The following is a 20,516-nucleotide window of genomic DNA, read 5'->3' on the forward strand; positions in this document are numbered from 1 at the left end:
ACAATATAATCGAACCGCTGAGGTAGAGACCGCATTATCTTTTCAACTATCATAAAATCACTAATGGACTCGCCACATCTCTTCATCTGGTTAGTAATACTCAGAATTTTAGTGAAATAATCACTAACCTTATCACTATCCTCCATTTGTGCCAGTTCGTATTGTCTCCGCAGCGTCTGGAGTTTCACTTTTATGATTTTCTCTCCCCCAGAATGACAGCGTACCAATATCTCCCACGCTTCTCTAGCCGTAGATGCATTTTGTATCTTTTCGAAATGCATATCATCCACACATTGGTGAATGATCAGCAAGGCTTTATCATCTTTCTTTCTTAGTATCTCCTTCTGATCCTCTGAACCACGGAAATCACTCATGGAATTATCTCCTTCTACCACACTGCTCACATCTTGAACGCGAAACAACACGCGCATTTGCGTGCTCCACCTACTCCAATTCTTGTCGGTGAGTACAGGAAGGTTTGTCGTAGAAAAATCAGCCATGGTCCACCCTTCTTCTCTGTCCAAGAACTGCTTTCTTGATCGTTCTAAACCACACACAGCCAACCGCACTGAACTCGGAAACGATACCCCTTAGGTCCTCTTTCAACCTGGGCTCTGGATACCACTGTAAGAGAATGCAGAGTATGAAATACTGATAGGAGATATCAGAACAGAGAAAAATGAATACGTGAAAAATACTTGTATGTATTGAAGTGATAAAAGTAAGTAATATGACAGAGTTTTATAGCAAACGAAAAGTAACAGAATTAACTGTATAACAGCTTGAGTTTAAACACCTAACAGATGCATATATATACGATCGAAAAGGATGAGGCCAATATATTTTTTTCGCATGCTTATTAGTAATTAAGTTGACTTCTGAATCTTGTTATTGGTGGAATGTGTTAAGAGAAAAGATAGATTTATTGTATAGTTTGGGTGGGAGCATGAGGCATTTTCTGACTATGGTGAACACTTTGCAGGTAAATGAGCCCAATGCAAATGATGTGATTGCACAAGAAATGATTGGGAAACTGGAAAATTTGTCATTGAATGATACATCCAAGATTCTTTTCACTCTGCAAAACGTTACTGAGTTACATATTCAGAGGTGTGAAAAAGTTGAAGTACTATTTTGTGCTTCTATGCTGGAATGTTTACCATATTTAGGGGCACTTAACATCTATAGATGCAATGAATTAAAACGGATAATTGGTGAGGATGCAAAGAATCAGAGAAAGCCATTTTTCCCAAGGCTGAAAGCACTTATCATAAGAGAATGCAGCAAATTGAAATGCATCTTTCCCGTTTCAACTTCCAAAATGGTACCCATGTTAGAAGCTCTGTTAATCATGGAAGCAAGTATGCTAGAGGAAGTATTCGAGGGAAACAGTGATGAAAAGGTTGAGATTCCAAATCTGAAAACTGCAGGCTTTGTTGAACTTCCAAGCCTTCGCCAGAAGATTGAATTTCTTACCGTAAAACATTGTTTGGTGAGTAATTGTCCAAAACCGTACATCCCTTCATTCCCTCAAGATCTCAAACATTTTTCATATTCTATGACAGGTACTATATGCGATTTTTTTACACATTACGCATTGGTTTTTCATTAGTTTTACTAAAGATATATATCACAAGCTTGGAATAATAAAAAATCATTATTATAATTATTTAAAAAAATATGTAAAAGGTCTAAAATGCTGTTAGTATAGTCATTAACTACAAACGATCTAAATATTGTAGAAATATAACTAATTAATGCAAGAATTTAAACTATTTTTTATTTAAAAGATAACATATATATATATATATATATGTTTAGAATTTAACTTTAAAATTATGATTCTTAAGCGCACACATTTTATTTTATTCTTGTTAGTACTTTTTGAATAGGGTGTTACTATCTTTTCTGTAGAATATTTCAAAAATCGGGATCTCCATGAGCAAATAAGTGGAGCTCTTGGTAATCTTAAACCCGAAGAGATTGGCAATGAGAATCCAAGGAGAGAAGACTCTGGAATTAGGACTGAAGATGAAGCAGCATCACGCAGAGGGAGTGAGTTAACTTCATCACAGAACAATGCAAACCAATCTACTCTTGCCAAGATTGATGAAGACAACAAACAACGTGAGGATGTAGTGAAAGAAAGCAAAGAAAGAGTAGAGGAAGAACAACAAATTGTTGTTGGAAAAGCTTCATCAATGCCAATATCACCAACAGATTTTCCTCCACATAAAACACATTCACCAGTAAGTTTCTTGTTTTAGTTCAATGAGCAATTAACATACAAAATCGTATCTGATAAACCAACAACATGACACGCTAAGAAAATGATACTTCTCGCATAAATTTTTATTCCAACAGTGTAAATACCATTACGCTACGCACATAATGGGTAAATCATAATAGGAAACAAAAGCAGTATTTTTAACAACTTAAAAAAAAAATACTCGTAACATCTTATTTTTATGGCTAATAAAATAAAACATTTTCATAACTAATAGTATAAAAGTATATTACTATTGTTATCCTATAAAGTATAATTGTATTAACATAACATATATACATCTCAAACTACTATGTTCTGTTCTATCCCAAAACTATACATTACAAAAATTACTATTTTCTATCTAATCGGAGAGTTGGATTCCCATTTATCTAAAGGTGTTTCTAGAAGTGCATTTTCATTTTCTTATCGTTAAGGTGATCATTATTGAAAAAAAAATATAAATTAATTTATAAAAGAAACATCATACCTCAATAATCATATCATATAATCATATTATAACATACCTCAGTACATTTCAAATAGATGTAAAACTATATACCACACATCAAAACACTCTTCTAGACTTAATTATTTAGATATCATGCATTGAGGTTAGATTCAATGGAAATTGTGCACTTGTAGTGGCCCTTATTTCATTGTAAGGGCGCTCTCAATGGATTACACCATATCACATATAAGGTTCCTGCCATAAGAATACTGAAATTGTTTTTTATACTATAACCTTCTACTAATTTGACCCATCTTTATTTAACCTAGTGAAACATAAAGGTCCACATTATTTGGGCAAATTCTCTACATAGGAAGGGAGCCCAATAACCCAACAAATTTAACACACAATGTCATACATATGTTTCCCACTTTCAACCAATCTCACCACATATAATTTAATACAATCTAAACATTTACAATGCATAATTTATTTTCCATTTCATTTGCATAATAACTATATCGAAATGATGAAAAACATTATTGTAACCACAAACCTCTAATCCAAGATATTAATGGTCAAACTAAATATTCATATGTCTAGGACCACTTGTCAAAATTTTAGTTTGATTCAACGATTAACGAAGTACGAATCCAAAATTTTCTAAGATGACTCAAATTGTCTCTGTTGGGTCTATTGAGTAGGAGGTTCACCGGAGAGACACAATACCAACAAACACCAATGAGATATGAGCCCAACTATATAAAGGATTGACATTACTCTCTACCCAAAATCTTAAGGTAATTGGTTAATGAGTCTTTCATCTTTATATAGTGCTTGACTTTCTCATTTCTATCCAATATCCAATGTGGGACTTAGACTCACACTTGGATTCCCAACAGTTTTGCCTTGTAAGAAACCCTTCCCTGCCCCTTTGTCAAACTCAAATTTAGAACTTTCCTAACAATGTATAACCTCGTACATTGAGTTTGCATAATAAAGACAATAAAAATCCTACAATTTGGGATAGTACCATCCATACCAAAGTTTATATCATGTTGTAAAATGTTAATTATATTTTATTGCAAAAGAATGACCAAGTTTCTGCTCTATAAATAGACCTTGCATTCCTAAAAATCCACCAAATCAAGCTTTCTTTTCTCCTCTCTAGAGGAAACTTTATTCCTCAAGTTATCTTAGTTTTTCTTTCTTTCTTTTCTTATCCTCTTTATATCCTGAGTTTATTTTTTTACTCTCTTGTAGAGTTTCTTGCTAGTTCTGAAATCTTAAGAAATTTTCTAGAAAGTTTCTGTTATATCATAGAAGACTTATACAATACACTTTGGATAAATCCTTAAAGACAGTGAAACTATACATCTCAAAAAATATTGTTCGTGATTTTGTCAGTTTTTATACAACATATGATACTTTAAACCAATCAACTACGTTCCAATTATAGATTTAAAACACCATTCTTAGCCAAAAGATCAATTCCATAATCTATTACCACAAGCATACCACAACACTAGATTTAACATATTCATTATACCACATATCACAAAACTAGAGTTTTAGTAGCTTCAACATACCACAAACTTATTTAACAATTCAATCAACACAGACCAAAAGAAAATCATAATTCTAGGATTAAAATCACAACAAAAGAGAATGAATTTCACATATGAAATAACTAAAATTAACTTCCATAACTTGAGAACAGAAACATCCCTTCTCACATTGTTACTCTCTCTAAAGCTATATTCTACACAAGATCACCTACAAAACTTATCAAAACCCCGATTAAAATTTTAAACATAACATCATGATAAGAGCAACAGAGATTCACCGAGAACAATCTCCAATCACATGCATCACCCTAGTAGCACATGCACCACAAGGGCTAAAATGATTAAAAGAGGCACTAGTACAGTAAAAGGAAATGACAGCGATTATTTTTGCCTTTCCGCAGCGGTTCTACAACCGAGGTATATACAGACGAGGTAAAAAGTGGTAGGCTTTTTGCCTCGGTTGAGAACCGAGTCAAAAAGATGTATGTTTTTGTCTCAGTTCAAATGCAACCGAGGCAGTAAAGAGTGTCTTATTTTTTTTTCGCCAAAAATTTGGCCTCGGTTGTTGGTCAACCGAGGCAATAGGTGGTTTTTTTTTTCAATGGGTCATATTGCTCCATTCCTCCAAGAAGACTCAATTCATCCAAGAAGCAGCAAAGTAAAGTCATGAACCGATTAACCAAAACAAAAGAACCAAGATCAAGAATTTAAAGGCACATCCTAATCAAAGTAATATTGGGCAAAAACATTAAAGCAAATGGAACTACTAAAAATCCAGAAAGATCAATGGAACCCAAAAAACACATAGGAAATAACAAGAATCTGGAAAGGATTTCATCTTCAGTACAGACAACATCCAAAGAGTCCCCGGCCTCAGGTACTTGTTCTCGGAGCTTCGTGACTGCCTCCTTGCCTTAACCCTCCGTGAGCAGTGAAGCTTGGATTTGTCTTGAAGTCTTTCCAAGGTTCCCCACGGTATGCTCGAAGGCCCTTCCCCGAAATCCCTCACTCCAGCGGATCCCTTTTCCCATACCACCTTTTCACCTTCCTTCTCCTTCACAAGAGCCTCTCTCGACACTTCGTGCTCCTTCTCATCTTCCAATTCGGAAATCCCCTTCCCTCTCCCTCACCTCCTTCGAATCCAGACTGCTCGCTCTCGACTCGAACCGAGACTGATAAATCGGATACCTGTTCTCGAAGCTACCGAAGACGCTGAGAAAATCCCAAGTGAAGATGTGAGGAGGAGACGGCGACACTGGATGGGGACGCGACGGAGATGACGACGGTCCCGGGGGAGGGTAGTAAGGGTAATCCCCACCCGGAAACCCGTAGAAACAGTAACCGTAAGAAGGATCGGGCCATTGTCCAAATGTTGCGATGTGCTTCTCTGGTTCTTCATATACCAGTGGTCTTCTCCTTCGGTGACACCTTACTCATTCTCTCGTTTCCCACACTCAACCCAACCTGAAAAAAAAGAAAATAAAATTGAAAAACAAAAATCAATAAGAAGAAGAAGAGAGAAAGAGAAAGGTTGGTACATGGTGGTGAGGAGGAAGGTGAAAATAGAAGGCGGAACAGAGAGGGAAAGAAAGGATTGGGGCCGCTAGGGTTTTCGCCGCTAGGGAAAGAAAGGAATGGGGTAGCGGCAGAGGGAGAAGGCGACAGAGGGAGCAGAAACGCAGAAACGGAGGTCGTTGGAGGTAGCGGTGGGAGCAGCGATAGAGAGAGCACCAGCGTCATTGGAGGCAGCGAGATGCACCACCCTCAGCGTGATTAAATGGAGGCACCGTCTGAAGTGGTTGGAGACAGCAAAGAAGGAAGCAGCGTAGTTGTGGAGGCAGTGGAGGCAGCAACGCAGGGGAAACACGGGAAGAAGGAAAAGGCATATGTTTTTACCCTAGAGCAGGACTATTAACTCGGTTTCCAAAATACCCGAGGCAATATCCAGCCTACTGCCTCGGTTGTACTGCCACCCGATGCCTAATCCCTTAAAAAAATTTATTAAAAAAGCATAGGTCTCTGTTAGGGGCAAACCGATGTAGTACACTGCTTTAGACACCGGTTAGTAAAGAACCGAGGCGTATACCTTAGCTTTTATTACTAAACTACCACCGCCTTTTTATACGCTTCGGTTTTTACGAAACCGAAGCGTATATGGCGCGTTAGAAACCCCTTTTTGTACTAGTGAGGAAAAAATGAAAACTTACTTTGTTATATACTCCTTGATCTAATAGTTATGTAGAGTTCATTGCTATGATCGATCCTGTGATCTCTAATAAAGATTCAGATTAGAATTAAAGAGAAATAATAGAGAGAAAACTTAAAGAAAAGGTTTAGAGAAACGACAATTTTATATAAAATGAAATTCAACTATTAAAAATATTTATATGACTTAAACCTTTTATAATTAAAATATTGTATACTATTCTCTTCTTGTAAAAATCACCACCACTCTAGGTTTTCACACAACTTATTTACATTTGAGTGATATCTTGCATTTGAAAAATAAACAGATCAAATATAACGAGAGTTTATAGATAACGTGAATGATACTATTTCTGCTCACTCAAATAATAATAAACAAAAGTCATTAATACCAGTGCTATTTTTCAATTAAGGTATAATATACACGTCGCGTATATTGTTTATATTAACAACGAAAAACAAATGAGCAAAATAATGACATAAAATAATAGTTATGTCACTCACTTAAACAAAAAATAGAAATATAAGAACTTTGAGTATAAATTAAATTAAAATATTTAATAAAAATTAATAAAATATACTCAAATAGTTATTGAGATTTTAATACTTTATTTACTCTTCATATTCCTCTAACATCATATACTATTAATGAATTATTACTAAATTGAATTTATAAACACTAATAACCTACAAGATTAAGGTTTCAATAAATCTATATGCAGGAAAATGATGAAGAAGAAACGGCCATACCTTCTTCAAATCTTAACACGGAGCCTCCTATATCTAAAGATGTTAATGATGGAGATTTTCAGGGAACATCTAACTCAGTGTTTACCAATTCTCAAAATACTAATTCTACAGGTTCTGACTCTCTTTTTTCTACTTATTTTCTTTACTCAACATGTCTTGGGTACTCACCAAGCTGTGATAAAAAGTTTTAAAACTACCACATCGTAGTAAAACAATAACCTAACACATGTTTTCAGTTTTGGATTATAATTTTCAAATTGAAATTGAGTTTTAAAATAAATACGTTGGATCCACTTTTAAAATTACACAAATGTTATTTAAATACTACTTAGAACTATCATTTAGTGTTTGGATTTAGTATGCATATTGATATGATATTTAAATTATCATTTACAACTCTTACTATTATTATTCTATATAATTTTTTTTTACATATGCCATGATCACTGAGGCATATTTATATGATGATTCTTTTGCATTCTAATTTATTTATTTTCTGGAAACAGATTATTTAAGAAATTCATAATGCGATAAAGTAAAACTATTCTCTAGCATAGATGTTTTGTTTCATTTATGGTAACAGAGAGAAAAAAATACAAAGTGAAGAGGAAAAAAATTAACGGAAGAAAATAAGCAATTGAAGCTAGCTTGTATTAATTATCAAAATATCATTTATAAACAAATACTCTTACACTTTTAAAAATATTATTTATAATTAAAAGCACACACTTTTAATCTTGTGAATTACGTTGTGAGAGGTGTTTAATATTTATTATATGATCAGAAGCGACAGATCAACCTATAAAGAATATATTAACAGAGATCGCAGATGATCTCCACGAAGACTCTAAACCCACAGAGATTAGGAGTCAGAATGAAATGACAAAAGCAAAAGAAGACTTTTCAATTGATGCTAAAGCTGAGGTATTATCAGGAACTGACTTCCCTTCATCGCAGGTCAACACAAATCAATCTATTTCCGTTAACATATCTAACTGCAAATCACATTCAATCAAATACTCAATTTAATAACTCGTTTATTTTATGCAGGAAACAAAGAAAACTTGTGAAGATGGAACTGCATCACCATATGAGAAGACGATAGCGTTGTCAACTGATTCAGAATCAGTTAGTTCATTGTTTCACTTATCAGTTACTTTTGAATGTAGTGAAATATTATATATATAACTTCCCATGCTAAAAACTAGTGTTGCTTGTTTTCTACTCATAAAATATAAAGAGATTGAAGCTGATGTTATGACGGATTGATTGAATCTATGTAGGAACATGGAGAAGCTCAAATATCTGTACCGTTTTCAGTTGTGAATATAGAACTTGAAGATGTTGGTGTTGAAGACATTCAAAAAGCTTCTCCAGGTTACAAGAAGATATCTTGTATTTTGTTTTATCCGCATATTAATTGTTCTACGAGAGATGACATGAATTTGATCACTTGAATGTGTTTTTATTGTTTATCTTTTGAATGAGATTTCCTTTTCAGAGAAACTTGCTGAGATCACTCAAGATTCAAGTTCTGGTTATAGTGTAAGAAGGGAGCTTGAGCAACTTGTCTCTAACAAGCATTTGGGGTCAGAGAACTTGGCTCTGTTAAGCAATTTCCTTGTGAAGCATCCTTCTCTTCGTTTAGCATACGATGCCATGAGTGAGAGATACAAGGGCTCAAGGTTATCAAACTCGCGAGTTAACTCGTTAACTCGTCCGAGTTTACGTTTTCAGCCATGGTTGCCGAGTTAACTCGGTACCAAACTCGTTTTTGGACTGAACTCGGTAGAATCGGACATGGACTCGCTGGAATCGTTCGGAATCGCGATTGCACAGCGATTTAGCGAGTTCGATAAAAGCTGAAACGAAGAAAAGAATGGTCGTTTTGTTTAGGGTTTAAAACCTGATTTTCACTCCACCACTGTTTAGCGTTTCGTCCCTGTCGTCCGCCTGGTTTTCACTCCACCACTGATCTTCGTCCGCTCGTCCGCTCGTCCGCGCTCGTCCGCTCGTCCGCTCGTTTCGTCCCCGTCGTCCGCTCGTGATCGCGCTTGGTCCGGTTGCAGATCGTGGTCGTCGTCGCTCATTCAGCCGCCGTGCGTGGTCGCGTTTCGTCCCCCGCCGTCATCGCCGCCATCCTCGCCGCCATCCTCGCCGCCTTCCTCGCGTCGCAACTTCTGGTCTGCTCTTCTTCTTCCAGCCGCTGGTGGTGGGTGACGTTTTGTCATTCTAAAATTATAACCCGTGAGTTACGTTTTTCAGTTTTATTAGGAAATGAATATTTTATTCTTTTAGACTAAATATAGTGGGCACTGCACTGCTATATGGCTTTCGGGTAGTTTCTCGTGACTCCCTTGAAAACATTAGAGGGGAGAAATATAGTGGGGGGCACTGCACCACTTTACAACATCATTAGAGGGGAGACGGCACTGCACTGCTACACAAGTTTTTATTCCATTTTTAAACGTTTGCACATTTTATTTTTTATATTTGTAGTGAAAAAGCTTACTTCACTATGTCGGGAAACGCATCAAATTCAGGAGAAGTTAATCCAAGTGTATCTTCATCAGTTAGTAGAAGTAGAAGTAAAAATGCTCCAGGAAACCGATCTGATATTGGATGGAAATATGGATTTGATGTTAATGGTAATGGAAGAAAAGTGAAATGCAACTATTGCTCAAAGATTGTAAGTGGAGGCATATTTAGATTTAAGCATCATCTTGCTGGAACTAGAGAAGATTCTGAGCCTTGTGCTTCTGTTCCGGATGAAATAAAAAATTTGATGATAAAAGTAGTTGCAGAAGCTAAGAATGCTTCATTAAAGAAAAGAAAGATAAATATCGGTGAAGACGAGGAAGAAAGTGAAAATTTTGAAGGAGGACACAAGGTATTCGGTTTTAAAGGAAAAGAAAAAGTTGCTACTACTAGTAAGGGGGGAGTTCAAGCAACTATAAATCAAATGATGAAAAAAGGATACAAAGAAGAAGTTGATGCTCAAGTTGCTGAATTCTTTTACACCAGTGCCATTCCTTTCAATGTAATTAGAAATCCAGCATTTGCAAAGATGTGTGAAATGATTGGTAAGTATGGAGTTGGATACAAACCACCATCTTATCATGATATTAGAGAGAAGCTCTTGAAACAAGCTGTGAAGAAAACAAATGCAAATCTTGAGGAATATAAGGAGGAGTGGAAGAAAACTGGATGTACAATTATGTCTGATGGTTGGACGGATAGAAAAAGACGTTCTATTTGCAACTTCTTGGTGAATAGTCCTAGAGGGACGGTTTTTCTTTATTCACTTGACACTTCAGACATTTCAAAAACAGCTGATAAAGTTTTCAAAATGTTGGATGATGTTGTCGAGTTTGTTGGAGAAGAAAATGTTGTTCAAGTTGTCACTGATAATGCTGCAAATTTCAAGGCAGCCGGAGAGTTGTTGATGCAAAAGAGGGAAAAATTGTATTGGACTCCATGTGCAGCACATTGCATTGATTTGATATTCGAAGATTTTGAAAAAAATTTGAAGGTCCATGAATTGACCATTAAGAAGGGAAGAAAAGTTACAACTTACATTTATGGGAGATCAATGTTGATTTCCTTATTGAAAAAGTTTACTAAAGGTAGAGACCTTATAAGACCGGGTGTGACTAGATTTGCCACGGCTTATTTAACTCTTGCTTGTCTTCATGAATTGAAGGCATCGTTGTTGACCATGTTCAGCTCTGAGGAATGGAAGACAAGCAAGTTTGGAACTTCACAAGAGGGGAGAAAAGTAGCACATGTAGTATTAGATAGCCGATTTTGGAAGAATGTCTCCATATGCTTGAAAGCTGCTGCCCCTCTCATGGTTGTCTTAAGATTAGTGGACTCAGATGTAAAACCTGCAATGGGTTTCATTTATGAAGAGATGGACTGTGCAAAAGAGAAGATTAGGTCTAACTTTAACAATATCAAAAAGAGGTAAATTTTCAAACTTTTACTCATTCAATGTTTAATTACTTATGTGTTAGATTATTTCTGATATAGCATGATTGATGTAGTTATGAAGAGGTTTGGAGAATAATTGATGCTCGATGGGATAATCAACTTCATAGGCCTTTGCATGCAGCTGCCTATTTTCTAAACCCTCATTTCCACTATGAACCTAACTTTAGATCTGATGATGGTGGAGAGGTGAAAGAAGGATTGTATTTTTGCATGAGAAGAATGATACCAGATATGGCAGAAAGAAGAAAAATTAATTTACAAATTGTTGAATTTCATAATGCTAGAGGCCTGTTTGGAATGGAAGATGCAAAAGAGTGTAGGAAAGAGTTAAATCCTGGGGAATGGTGGGACATGTTTGGTGATGGAACTCCAGAGTTGAAGAGATTTGCTATTCGAATTCTAAGCTTGACTTGTAGTTCTTCTGGATGTGAGCGTAATTGGAGTTCATTTGAAATGGTAATTTAAATTATTTTTAATTTATAAATTCCTTTATTATGTTTATATCTTCACTAAAAATATTATCTTTCATTTTAGGTTCATACAAAGAGAAGGAATCGTTTACATCAAAAAAAGATGAATGATTTAGTTTATGTGATGTATAACTCCAAGCTGAAAAGTAGACAGATTCGAAAAACTATAGCTCTTCCATTTGATGACATAGAATCAGATGATGAATGGATAGCTGAAGAGACAGATGATGTTGTTGAGATTGATCAAGTTGAAGGTGAAAATGATAGTGAAAATGTTCACTTAGATGGAGCAACAACAGATCCTGTTTTAGATGCTCTTGATCTTGATAACATAACATTTGAGAACAATGAGGATGCACAAGCACAACATTCATCAGAGGAAGAGTTAGATGATGATGATGATGATGGAGATGATGATGCCATTATTAGAGGATTAGAGGATTAGGCATAGAGACTTTGACATTTCAATTTATATTTTACATTATATCTTTATGTTATGAACAATATTTCTATGAACTTATGTATTTCAATTTATATAATTTTGTTATCTTATTTGAATTAGAATGTTATTTATATTTTTTTCATACAAAGTAAACTCTTACGAGTTTACGAGTCGAGTTTACGAGTCGAGTTTACGAGTCGAGTTTACGAGTCGAGTTTACTGGACTCTCACGAGTTTACGTAAACTCTCGAGTTTGACAACCTTGCAAGGGCTTTGCCTACACTTGTCTGGCTGAGCTTTTGAAGTTTCTCCAAAGCCATATTGTGTTTGATATGTCAAGCCACCCTGAATTTGTTGAATTGTTAAAAGATCTGCGTAACTGTGGTTTCAATAAGGATTGGTTGGATGATGTTGAAAGACTCAAGCTACTTTGATTCTGCATTCGGAGGATCTTAAGCATCAACTTCAGGAACATGATCAGGCTCAAAGTTTCCAAGTCAGAACTACTTTGAGCACAAACTTGGCTATCTCATATTATTCTTCCGTTTCTTATTAATTTATGTTGGTTGCGTTGAAACTTTGTTCTTAGCTTATACTTTCCCGAACCTATCATCTTTTCTCAAATAAAACCATCATCATTTGTTTGTTTTATTTTTCTTAATACATTTGGTCTTCGGATACATGTTATGCAGTATAAATTTCTTCTATTTGTTTTATTATGATTTTGTTGTTTATTTTAGCTTTTAGGACATGGAAAATGCATATCATTACCATTGATAAAATTCAAGATTATCTTATTTGAGTTCTTTATCAAATTGATTTCAAACTTAAATCAGTCTTATTAGTCAAATTTTTGAGTTGGGGCCATCCAATATGTATTTGAGAAGGAAAAGGGAAACAAACTTTCTACATGGATACATCAATATGGGAATTGTCCTCTCACGCAGGAAGCAATAAGAGAAGTTGGATTTTTTTAAAATAATTTCTTACTGAACAAGATGCTGCTAATGCCTCTAAAAGAAACATCAAAAGATTATGTGTTACGTGTTCATTTACTCTTGCTTTCCAACCATGGACTTAAAGTTGCATAAAAAAAGTGTAAGACAAACACCAATAATATGATCACACACTCTTCTCGGTCGATTCTACAACTCCAAAACACACTTCCTCCTGCATTCATATATATATATATATATATATATATATATATATATATCTCGTTGAGTCCGAGTCGAAAATTACTTATAAATATTAAACACAAATTCAATGAAATTATCTACTATTATTCATCAAATTTGTATTTATAAATTTTGAGATAAACTTATAATTATTACCGGCCTAATTATAACTCAACGACTATTAAACATGCTTTATCTTTAATTATTCCGTGCTATTGGTAATGTTGGTTTGTATTGACTGTTAGGTCATTCTTAAGACCAATCGGTCATCCTATATTGACCAACCAGCGAGTTTATATAGTACATACAGGTATTTAAAATTAAGTGAAATTTTGATAGTGAAAAAAAAAAAAAAATTAGCATCAATGTTAATAATATGACAATTAAAAGTATAATGAGATATTTCTTCATTGTTAGGAATTCAAATTTTATTTTATATTAATAAATAAAAAGAAAAAGTTTTGTGTGGTAGTATTTGAATCAAGATGCGTTATATCATATTAATTACTATGATGACACTTCAAAGTTCAAATTTGAATTCAGATCCATTAGATTTTGGTCAATGGGTTTGTGAAAGACCTAGAATAAACTTTATTAGAAGATTAGATTCCAAAGAAAAATGTGGGCCAACAATAGAAAAATTATACTGAAGAAAGTATTCAAAAGTTGTAAAGAAAAGAAAGAGATGCTTTTCTTAGTTGGGAGCAATGCGTGTTGAAATAGATTAGTGTGAGATTCTAGAGTGTTCAAAGGTTTAATCTAAAAAACAAAGAGATTGAAGTTAAGTGTTGAATTGTTAAGGACTTTTTATGTTAGGGAAACTAATCGAAATATAATATCTCACTCTGGATAGAGAACGGATACGGAAACATACTATGCCTATGAGAATTTTAATAGTCATGCTCATTTTAGTATAAATCTTCCTCAACTAGAAAATTAATCTAATAACTAATAAGTGGTATTTAGTTTTGTTTCATAAAAAGGTTTTAATACGAAGAAACAAAATATATTGATGGAACTAGTTGAGAAAAGTTGTACTCACAATAGTTAAAAATTAATTGTGATTTAATAAAGAAAAGGTAATTCGAACTTTGTCAATAAAAATAATCCTTTAATACCTGTTACTGAACCGGTATAAGATTTTTAAATTTTATATCAGTTTTGGATCTGATATAAAAATTGAATTTCTTCTATATCTCTTGTTTTCATATCTCTGCATACAGATATAAGAAGTCATTTTTAATCGATGTAAAAATATTTTTATAGTGTAACGAAGAAACAATACCAAAGTTCGTTTGACAATGTCTATGAGAACAAAGTGGGGGAAAGTTACTTTTTACAATATGATCTGCCGAATAAGTTCTATTTATTTTTTGTTCTCAAACATTAAAGTGAAAGTTTTATGTAAATATAATTCAGTTATTGGATCTTAATAATAATAATAACATAAATTTTATAAGAAGATGAAGTCCAAATAAACATGTGGGCCAACAACAGGAAAACGATACTCAGGAAATGTTGTAAAGAAAGGAAGAGATGCTTTTGTTTGTTAGGAGGAATGCGTGTTGAAATGGATTAGTATGAGATTCTAGAGTGTTCAAAGGTTTTACACTTAAAAGAAGCTAAGAGATACAAGTTAGGAATAAGGGGTGTCATTCATTTTAACACTTATTGCAGAGAACATTATCTGTGTCTTTGAAGGTTCGTGGAAGATTGCAGAAAACACATATCTCCAGGTAAACACAAAACACATCCTCCTCTTTTCATCACTTTCCTTTTTTCTTTCAACTTTTTCTTCCCTGTTTTCATTTGCAATTACAAAGTAATTTTGGATTTGCAGCTCCATTTTAGCTGAGAATATCCCATTGATTAGTAGATATTCTCAAAACATTTGTTTTGTATAAATTTTCCTTAGCAAAAGACATTTGGTAAGATATATTACATCTAAAAGAGCGAATCTATTCATAAATTATTTAAATTTCACTTGTTAATTTAAATGATTAACAAGAGAGTGAGAGATTTAATATTCATACAATACGAATGAATATCACATTGTTTAATATAAGTCAAATTGAAACACGTTTGAAATAAAAGAATATAAATAGTGCAGAAATTAGTTATGGAGAAATTGGTAAGGATGAATTTCAGGTTGCTTTATTCAAGACAACCGAGAAAGAGAGCTTATTTACAGATAGTCATTTACGTTTCTGAAACAAAGCATCATTGGGATGCATATATAGAACAAAAAATAAAACATAATGATTTATGAATAAAGACTATACCATAAAAATTAACTCCATGCATTGACAATAACCCATTCAAAAGCCAATTCCTTTAATCCTAGGTACCTACCACACTCTTGCTGCCAACTTATAAAATTTGATCATAAATTTTAATCATGACCATTTAAAACCAAATTTTATGACAACTTAAAAATTTTCAAACCCATCTTCGAAGACCAAAGATGCCCAAACTTAGGTTTGAGATTCACAAAAATACATCATATTACCTTGGAATCACGAAGAACGAAAACTATTCATAACAACATCTTGAATCCCATTTGTAGATATTCTTTACTTCTACATTCATCTTCTCCGTTCATGATTTTCCCTTTGTTCTTCCTCGTTCATGAGTTTGTGCCCCACCATTTTCACTATTTGGGAGCGTAGAGGCTTAGGTCGACTTGGGATTTCGGTTGGTGAACTATTGTGTTTTTTGGAGTTGAAGATAGTCAGAAAAATAAATGATTGTTTCAGTAGGTTTCAGCCAGTGAAAAAAATTTAACAAAGAGATTGAACACCTCACTTTTTTCCTTCATATATAGCCAAATCTTCCTGGTGAACTCGTCCACAAAGGTGACAAAATATCTATTGCCACTGAATAATGATGTATACAATGATCCACATACATCAGAGTAGACCACTCCAAGTGGTTGCTGCGATTTGTGTTGGATAATGGTTTTAGAATTCTTCCTTGGTTGTTTCCCTATCACACATCCCTCACAAGTCTTCAAAGGAGAGTAAATTGGTGGCATACCACACACCATTTGCTTGGTACTCCATTGATTCAAACTTTTAAAATTTGGGTGGCCAAATCTATAGTGCCATAGCCAACTCTCTTCCTCAACATTAGTGGTAGCCAAACATTGAATTGTTGTAGCATTTAAATTTACCTTGAACATTTTGTTTCTGGACAATGGTGCCTTGATCACCAATCATTGTTTAGAATCATAGATCTTATTTGATTTTGCAGCATGTTCATCACATATCCTTTTTCCAGTAACTCTCCCAAACTGAGAAGATTGTTCTTCTTGTTTGGAACATATAACACGTCACTCATATAGGTTGTCTTCCATCTTTTTGAGTGATCATCACTTCGTGAATTCCTTCAACAACAATTGTACTGTTGTATGCAAACCTTACACTATTTTTCACATGTAGAGTCAAATTAATTAGTCAATCGATCATATGATTAGAGCTACGTGTATCTAGGTACCAAGAGGAGCTATCTTCACCAGTACTAGTGGTTGCCATCAATAGCACCTGATCCGAGTCTGATCTATCATCATCTTGCACCAAATTTGCTTCTTCCTCCTTCTTTCCTTTTTTATTATTTTCCAGCACTCATACAAATATTGCTCGTACTTCTAACAATTGTAACACTATATTTTTTTTCTATCAACACTACTCTTTCCATCTTTTCTACTTCCTCAATCAGTATCTCTGCCAGAAGATTGTTCATGAGGGTTCAATTCATTGGTTTTTGTTAGTATTTTGAGGTTGTAAAAGAAATAGTTGATGGGCAGAGAAAATGTAGAGACAGTAAAATGTAAAAAAAATGTGGAGAGTAATAGTTGAAAGAAGTGTTGTAATTGTCTTAGTTGTAGTAGATGTTGTCTTGCATCAAATGGTAGAGTATATGGGTATTTATAGACCTATAGATTATTCTACAACATGCTAGCATGTGGAATGTCCTAGATTTTTATCTATTTAGAATGTTCTTTGATTTTTTCTTCCTATCTTAGGTTTTTCTATAATATTCTACAAGTTTTATTACATTTTAATACTTCTATCTTAGAATTTTCTATATTCATTTAGAATTTGCAATACACTTTAATATTCCTCCTTGATACAAATTCAGTAACTCCAAGCATTGCGTGCAGTAGTTTAAATCTTGGTCTTAGTAACACCTTCATAAAAATATCTGTAATTTGATCTTCTATTGGACAATACTCGAGTGAAATTTGTTTAGTTGTCTCTTCATCTCGAATGAAGTGATATTTAATGGAAATAGATAATAGTTATTGCATTGTGTTTTGTTCTTTGATGATGGACTTGATTTTTTGCTATTGTTATTGTCAATTTATTGTCACAGTAGATAATAGTTAGTGCATCTTGTGGTTCACCCATTTCTTGAAGTATTCTTCATAACCATATTTCTTGACTCGTCGTTTGAGTAGCTGCTACATACTCTACTTATGTTGCTGATTGTGCGCACGATTGCTTGCTTCTTTGATGCCCAAGATATAATACCTGATCCTAGTGAGAAAGTATATCTTGACGTACTCTTTACGTCGTCCATTGATCTTGCCCAATCACTATTTATGTAGCCAATCATCCTTGAGTTAGTCATGGCTTTATACCATATACCAAACTCCTTTGTGTCTTTTAGATGTCTTAAAATTCTTTTTCCTACTATACCGAGGAAATAGTTCACCAAGCCAAGGTCGGTCATTTTAAATGTCTTCATCATGCTTTTTTTAAATTCTTTCATCACCTTCATATTATTTCCTATATGGATAATATAATCGACATTTAAAGAGAAAATGAGATGGTACTGACCTTGTGCCTTAATATATAATTATGGCTCACTTTTGCTCCTCCTGAATCCTTGATCGATGAAGTATTGATCAATCTTGCTATACCATGCTCGAGGAGTTTGTTTCAGGCTGTATAAGGCTTCTTTAAGTCTTAATACTTTGTCTTCATTTCCTTTGTTGATGAAACCTTGTGGTTATTCAACATAAATCTCTTCTATGAGCACTCCATTTAAAAAGGCTGATTTGACATCAACTTAATATATGTTTCATCCTTTTTATGCTACATGATTTATTAAAACTCTAATTGTACACTACTACTGCAAAAAAGACTTTTGACGTGTGTTATTTTCGATATTCAACATCAAATCCAGATCAGACGTCTAATTGGGAGACGTCAATTGGATGTTGGTTCTCCTTCCTGGGACGTCAATTTTGACGTCAAACCCCTCCTAAACTGACATCCTTTTTGTTTTTTTTAAATTAATTTTTTTCTACAACATTACCACACCTGAAATACATAAAATTATTATAGCACATTATAAAATTGTATATACTATGAGTTTCAAGCAATGGAAATTGGACCCTCACTACCGCCACCAAGATTCATCAACTCATAGACAAAACTGCATCATAAGCCAAAATTAATCGGTGCAAAATAAATTAATTTGAATAAAAGTAATCAAACATACCTTATAGCAACAATGACGAATGCGAACGAAGAAAAAACCTAAACAAAAACACGAAAGAAAGTGAAGCTCGCATTATGATTGTTTGGGGTTTAAAAGGGCATTTGACGTCGGCCCTTCTCCATATCCGACGTCTAATTACTAAATAATCTATTTTTGCGCTACTTTTTCGGTATTTTTACAGCTTATTGACGTGTAGGAAAGGAGATCCGATGTCTAATGTGTATTAGACGTCGGCCCCCTACGTTCCACGTCTAATGTTTGAAAAAATGGCCTTTCAATTCTGATTTTGCAGCTTTTGGTAGAGGATTTAACGTCTGATTTGGGGGGCACTAACGTTTATTTACGGACCTTTTAGACATCTGATTTGGGGGCCGACGTCTAAAGGGGGATTTGACGTTTGATTCGGGGGGGCCGATGTGTATGTTGTAAAAAAAATTAATATTGGCGTTTAAAATGAGATATTTTCGGACCTTTTTGACGTTTGATCTAGGGGGAGGGCGATGTCTAAAGGAGAATTTGACGTCTGATTTGAGGGGCCAATGTCTATGTCGTAAAAAAAATTAATATTCACAAATTTTGGACCTTTTTGACGTCTGATCTGGGGGGATCGACGTTTAAAGCTTATTTGACGTCTGATACTAGAGGAACCGACTTCTATAATGATGTTTTATTTACAAAAATGCCACTGATCATTTTTTATGTTGGATTTTCATTCGTTAGACGTTAAACATGTGATGTTAAACACATGACGTTAAACACTATTTATGCACTAGTGGTATTTAAGCGAGAAACTAGAGCAAATGTCTCATTCTAGTCGATTCCTGGTTGCTACGAGTAGCCTTTGGCAACTAAACTTGCTTTGTGCTTTTGTATAGTTCCATCAGGATTGACCTTTCTTTTATATATTCATTTCACTCTAATGATGTCTTTTCCATGATGGCAGTTTACGAGTTCCCAAGTGTTATTCTTCTCAATCCTTTTAATCTCTTCTTTCATAGCCGTGACCAATACTTCTTTCTTTGATGCTTCTTCATAATAGTTAGTCTCAATCATGACCATAATTGCAAGTTTTATATATATGTCTACAAAATATCTTACTCATCTTGGAGTGGATTCAGGTGAAGAATCTTATTGTTGTGGAGGTGGAGAAAGCGTACTTGAATGTTTTGCCTCTTCTTGAGTTTCCTCTTGGGATTTTTGCACTAGAACTAAATGTTGCTTTTAACAACTTTTTCTTCTTCCCAATTCCAAGAAGCATTTTCATCAACTTCAATATCTAGACTAATGACAAGCTTTTTTGCTTGTAGGTTGTAGACTCAATAGACTTTTAAATGTGTACTATATCCCAAGAATATTCCTCATATAGTCTTGTCTTCAAGCTTGTGCCTCTTTTGATCAGGAACATGTATGTAACAGATAGATCCAAACACTCGTGTGCCACTAAGAGATTCTTGATTGGTGAATAAAAGTTTCTCCTGATTATGTTCTTTCGCAAGTTTGCTTGATTATTTTTATTAGAAAGATACTTCTTTACGTGACCAAATTTCTTAGAGTATTGACATTTAAGTTTTCCATGATGCCAACAATCTTTTCCCAAGTGACTTGTTTTTTATAGATGCCACATGGAGGATGTTTTCCTTGACAAGTCATAAAGAAGCTTTTGGAATTTTCTTTATTTCTAGAAA

General features: G+C 34.2%; 2 protein-coding genes across 2 annotated transcripts in view; both read left to right on the top strand.

Moving 5' to 3' along the window:
- LOC148191701 (uncharacterized) overlaps window positions 1-12,861 on the top strand; it is a 32,499-nt gene extending 19,638 nt beyond the window's left edge. Inside the window, exons 4-10 of the mRNA XM_088100746.1 lie at window positions 983-1,565; window positions 7,295-7,351; window positions 8,025-8,197; window positions 8,291-8,368; window positions 8,524-8,617; window positions 8,742-8,941; window positions 12,415-12,861. Coding sequence (XP_087956872.1) covers window positions 983-1,565; window positions 7,295-7,351; window positions 8,025-8,197; window positions 8,291-8,368; window positions 8,524-8,617; window positions 8,742-8,941; window positions 12,415-12,579 — 1,350 coding nt within the window. The 3' untranslated portion in view covers window positions 12,580-12,861. The remainder of the gene's footprint in view (window positions 1-982; window positions 1,566-7,294; window positions 7,352-8,024; window positions 8,198-8,290; window positions 8,369-8,523; window positions 8,618-8,741; window positions 8,942-12,414) is intronic.
- On the top strand, window positions 9,744-12,358 carry LOC124846572 (uncharacterized). The gene is made up of 3 exons (XM_088100744.1): window positions 9,744-11,206; window positions 11,287-11,689; window positions 11,768-12,358. Exons 1-3 carry the CDS (start codon window positions 9,759-9,761, stop codon window positions 12,146-12,148), a joined length of 2,232 nt encoding a protein of 743 aa, XP_087956870.1. The 5' UTR covers window positions 9,744-9,758; the 3' UTR covers window positions 12,149-12,358.
- Window positions 12,862-20,516: the final 7,655 nt, after the last annotated feature.

Source organism: Vigna umbellata, chromosome 10 (genome assembly GCF_029865625.1).
Source record: "Vigna umbellata cultivar VRB3 chromosome 10, Vumbellata_1.0, whole genome shotgun sequence".
NCBI classification, from domain to species: domain Eukaryota; kingdom Viridiplantae; phylum Streptophyta; class Magnoliopsida; order Fabales; family Fabaceae; genus Vigna; species Vigna umbellata.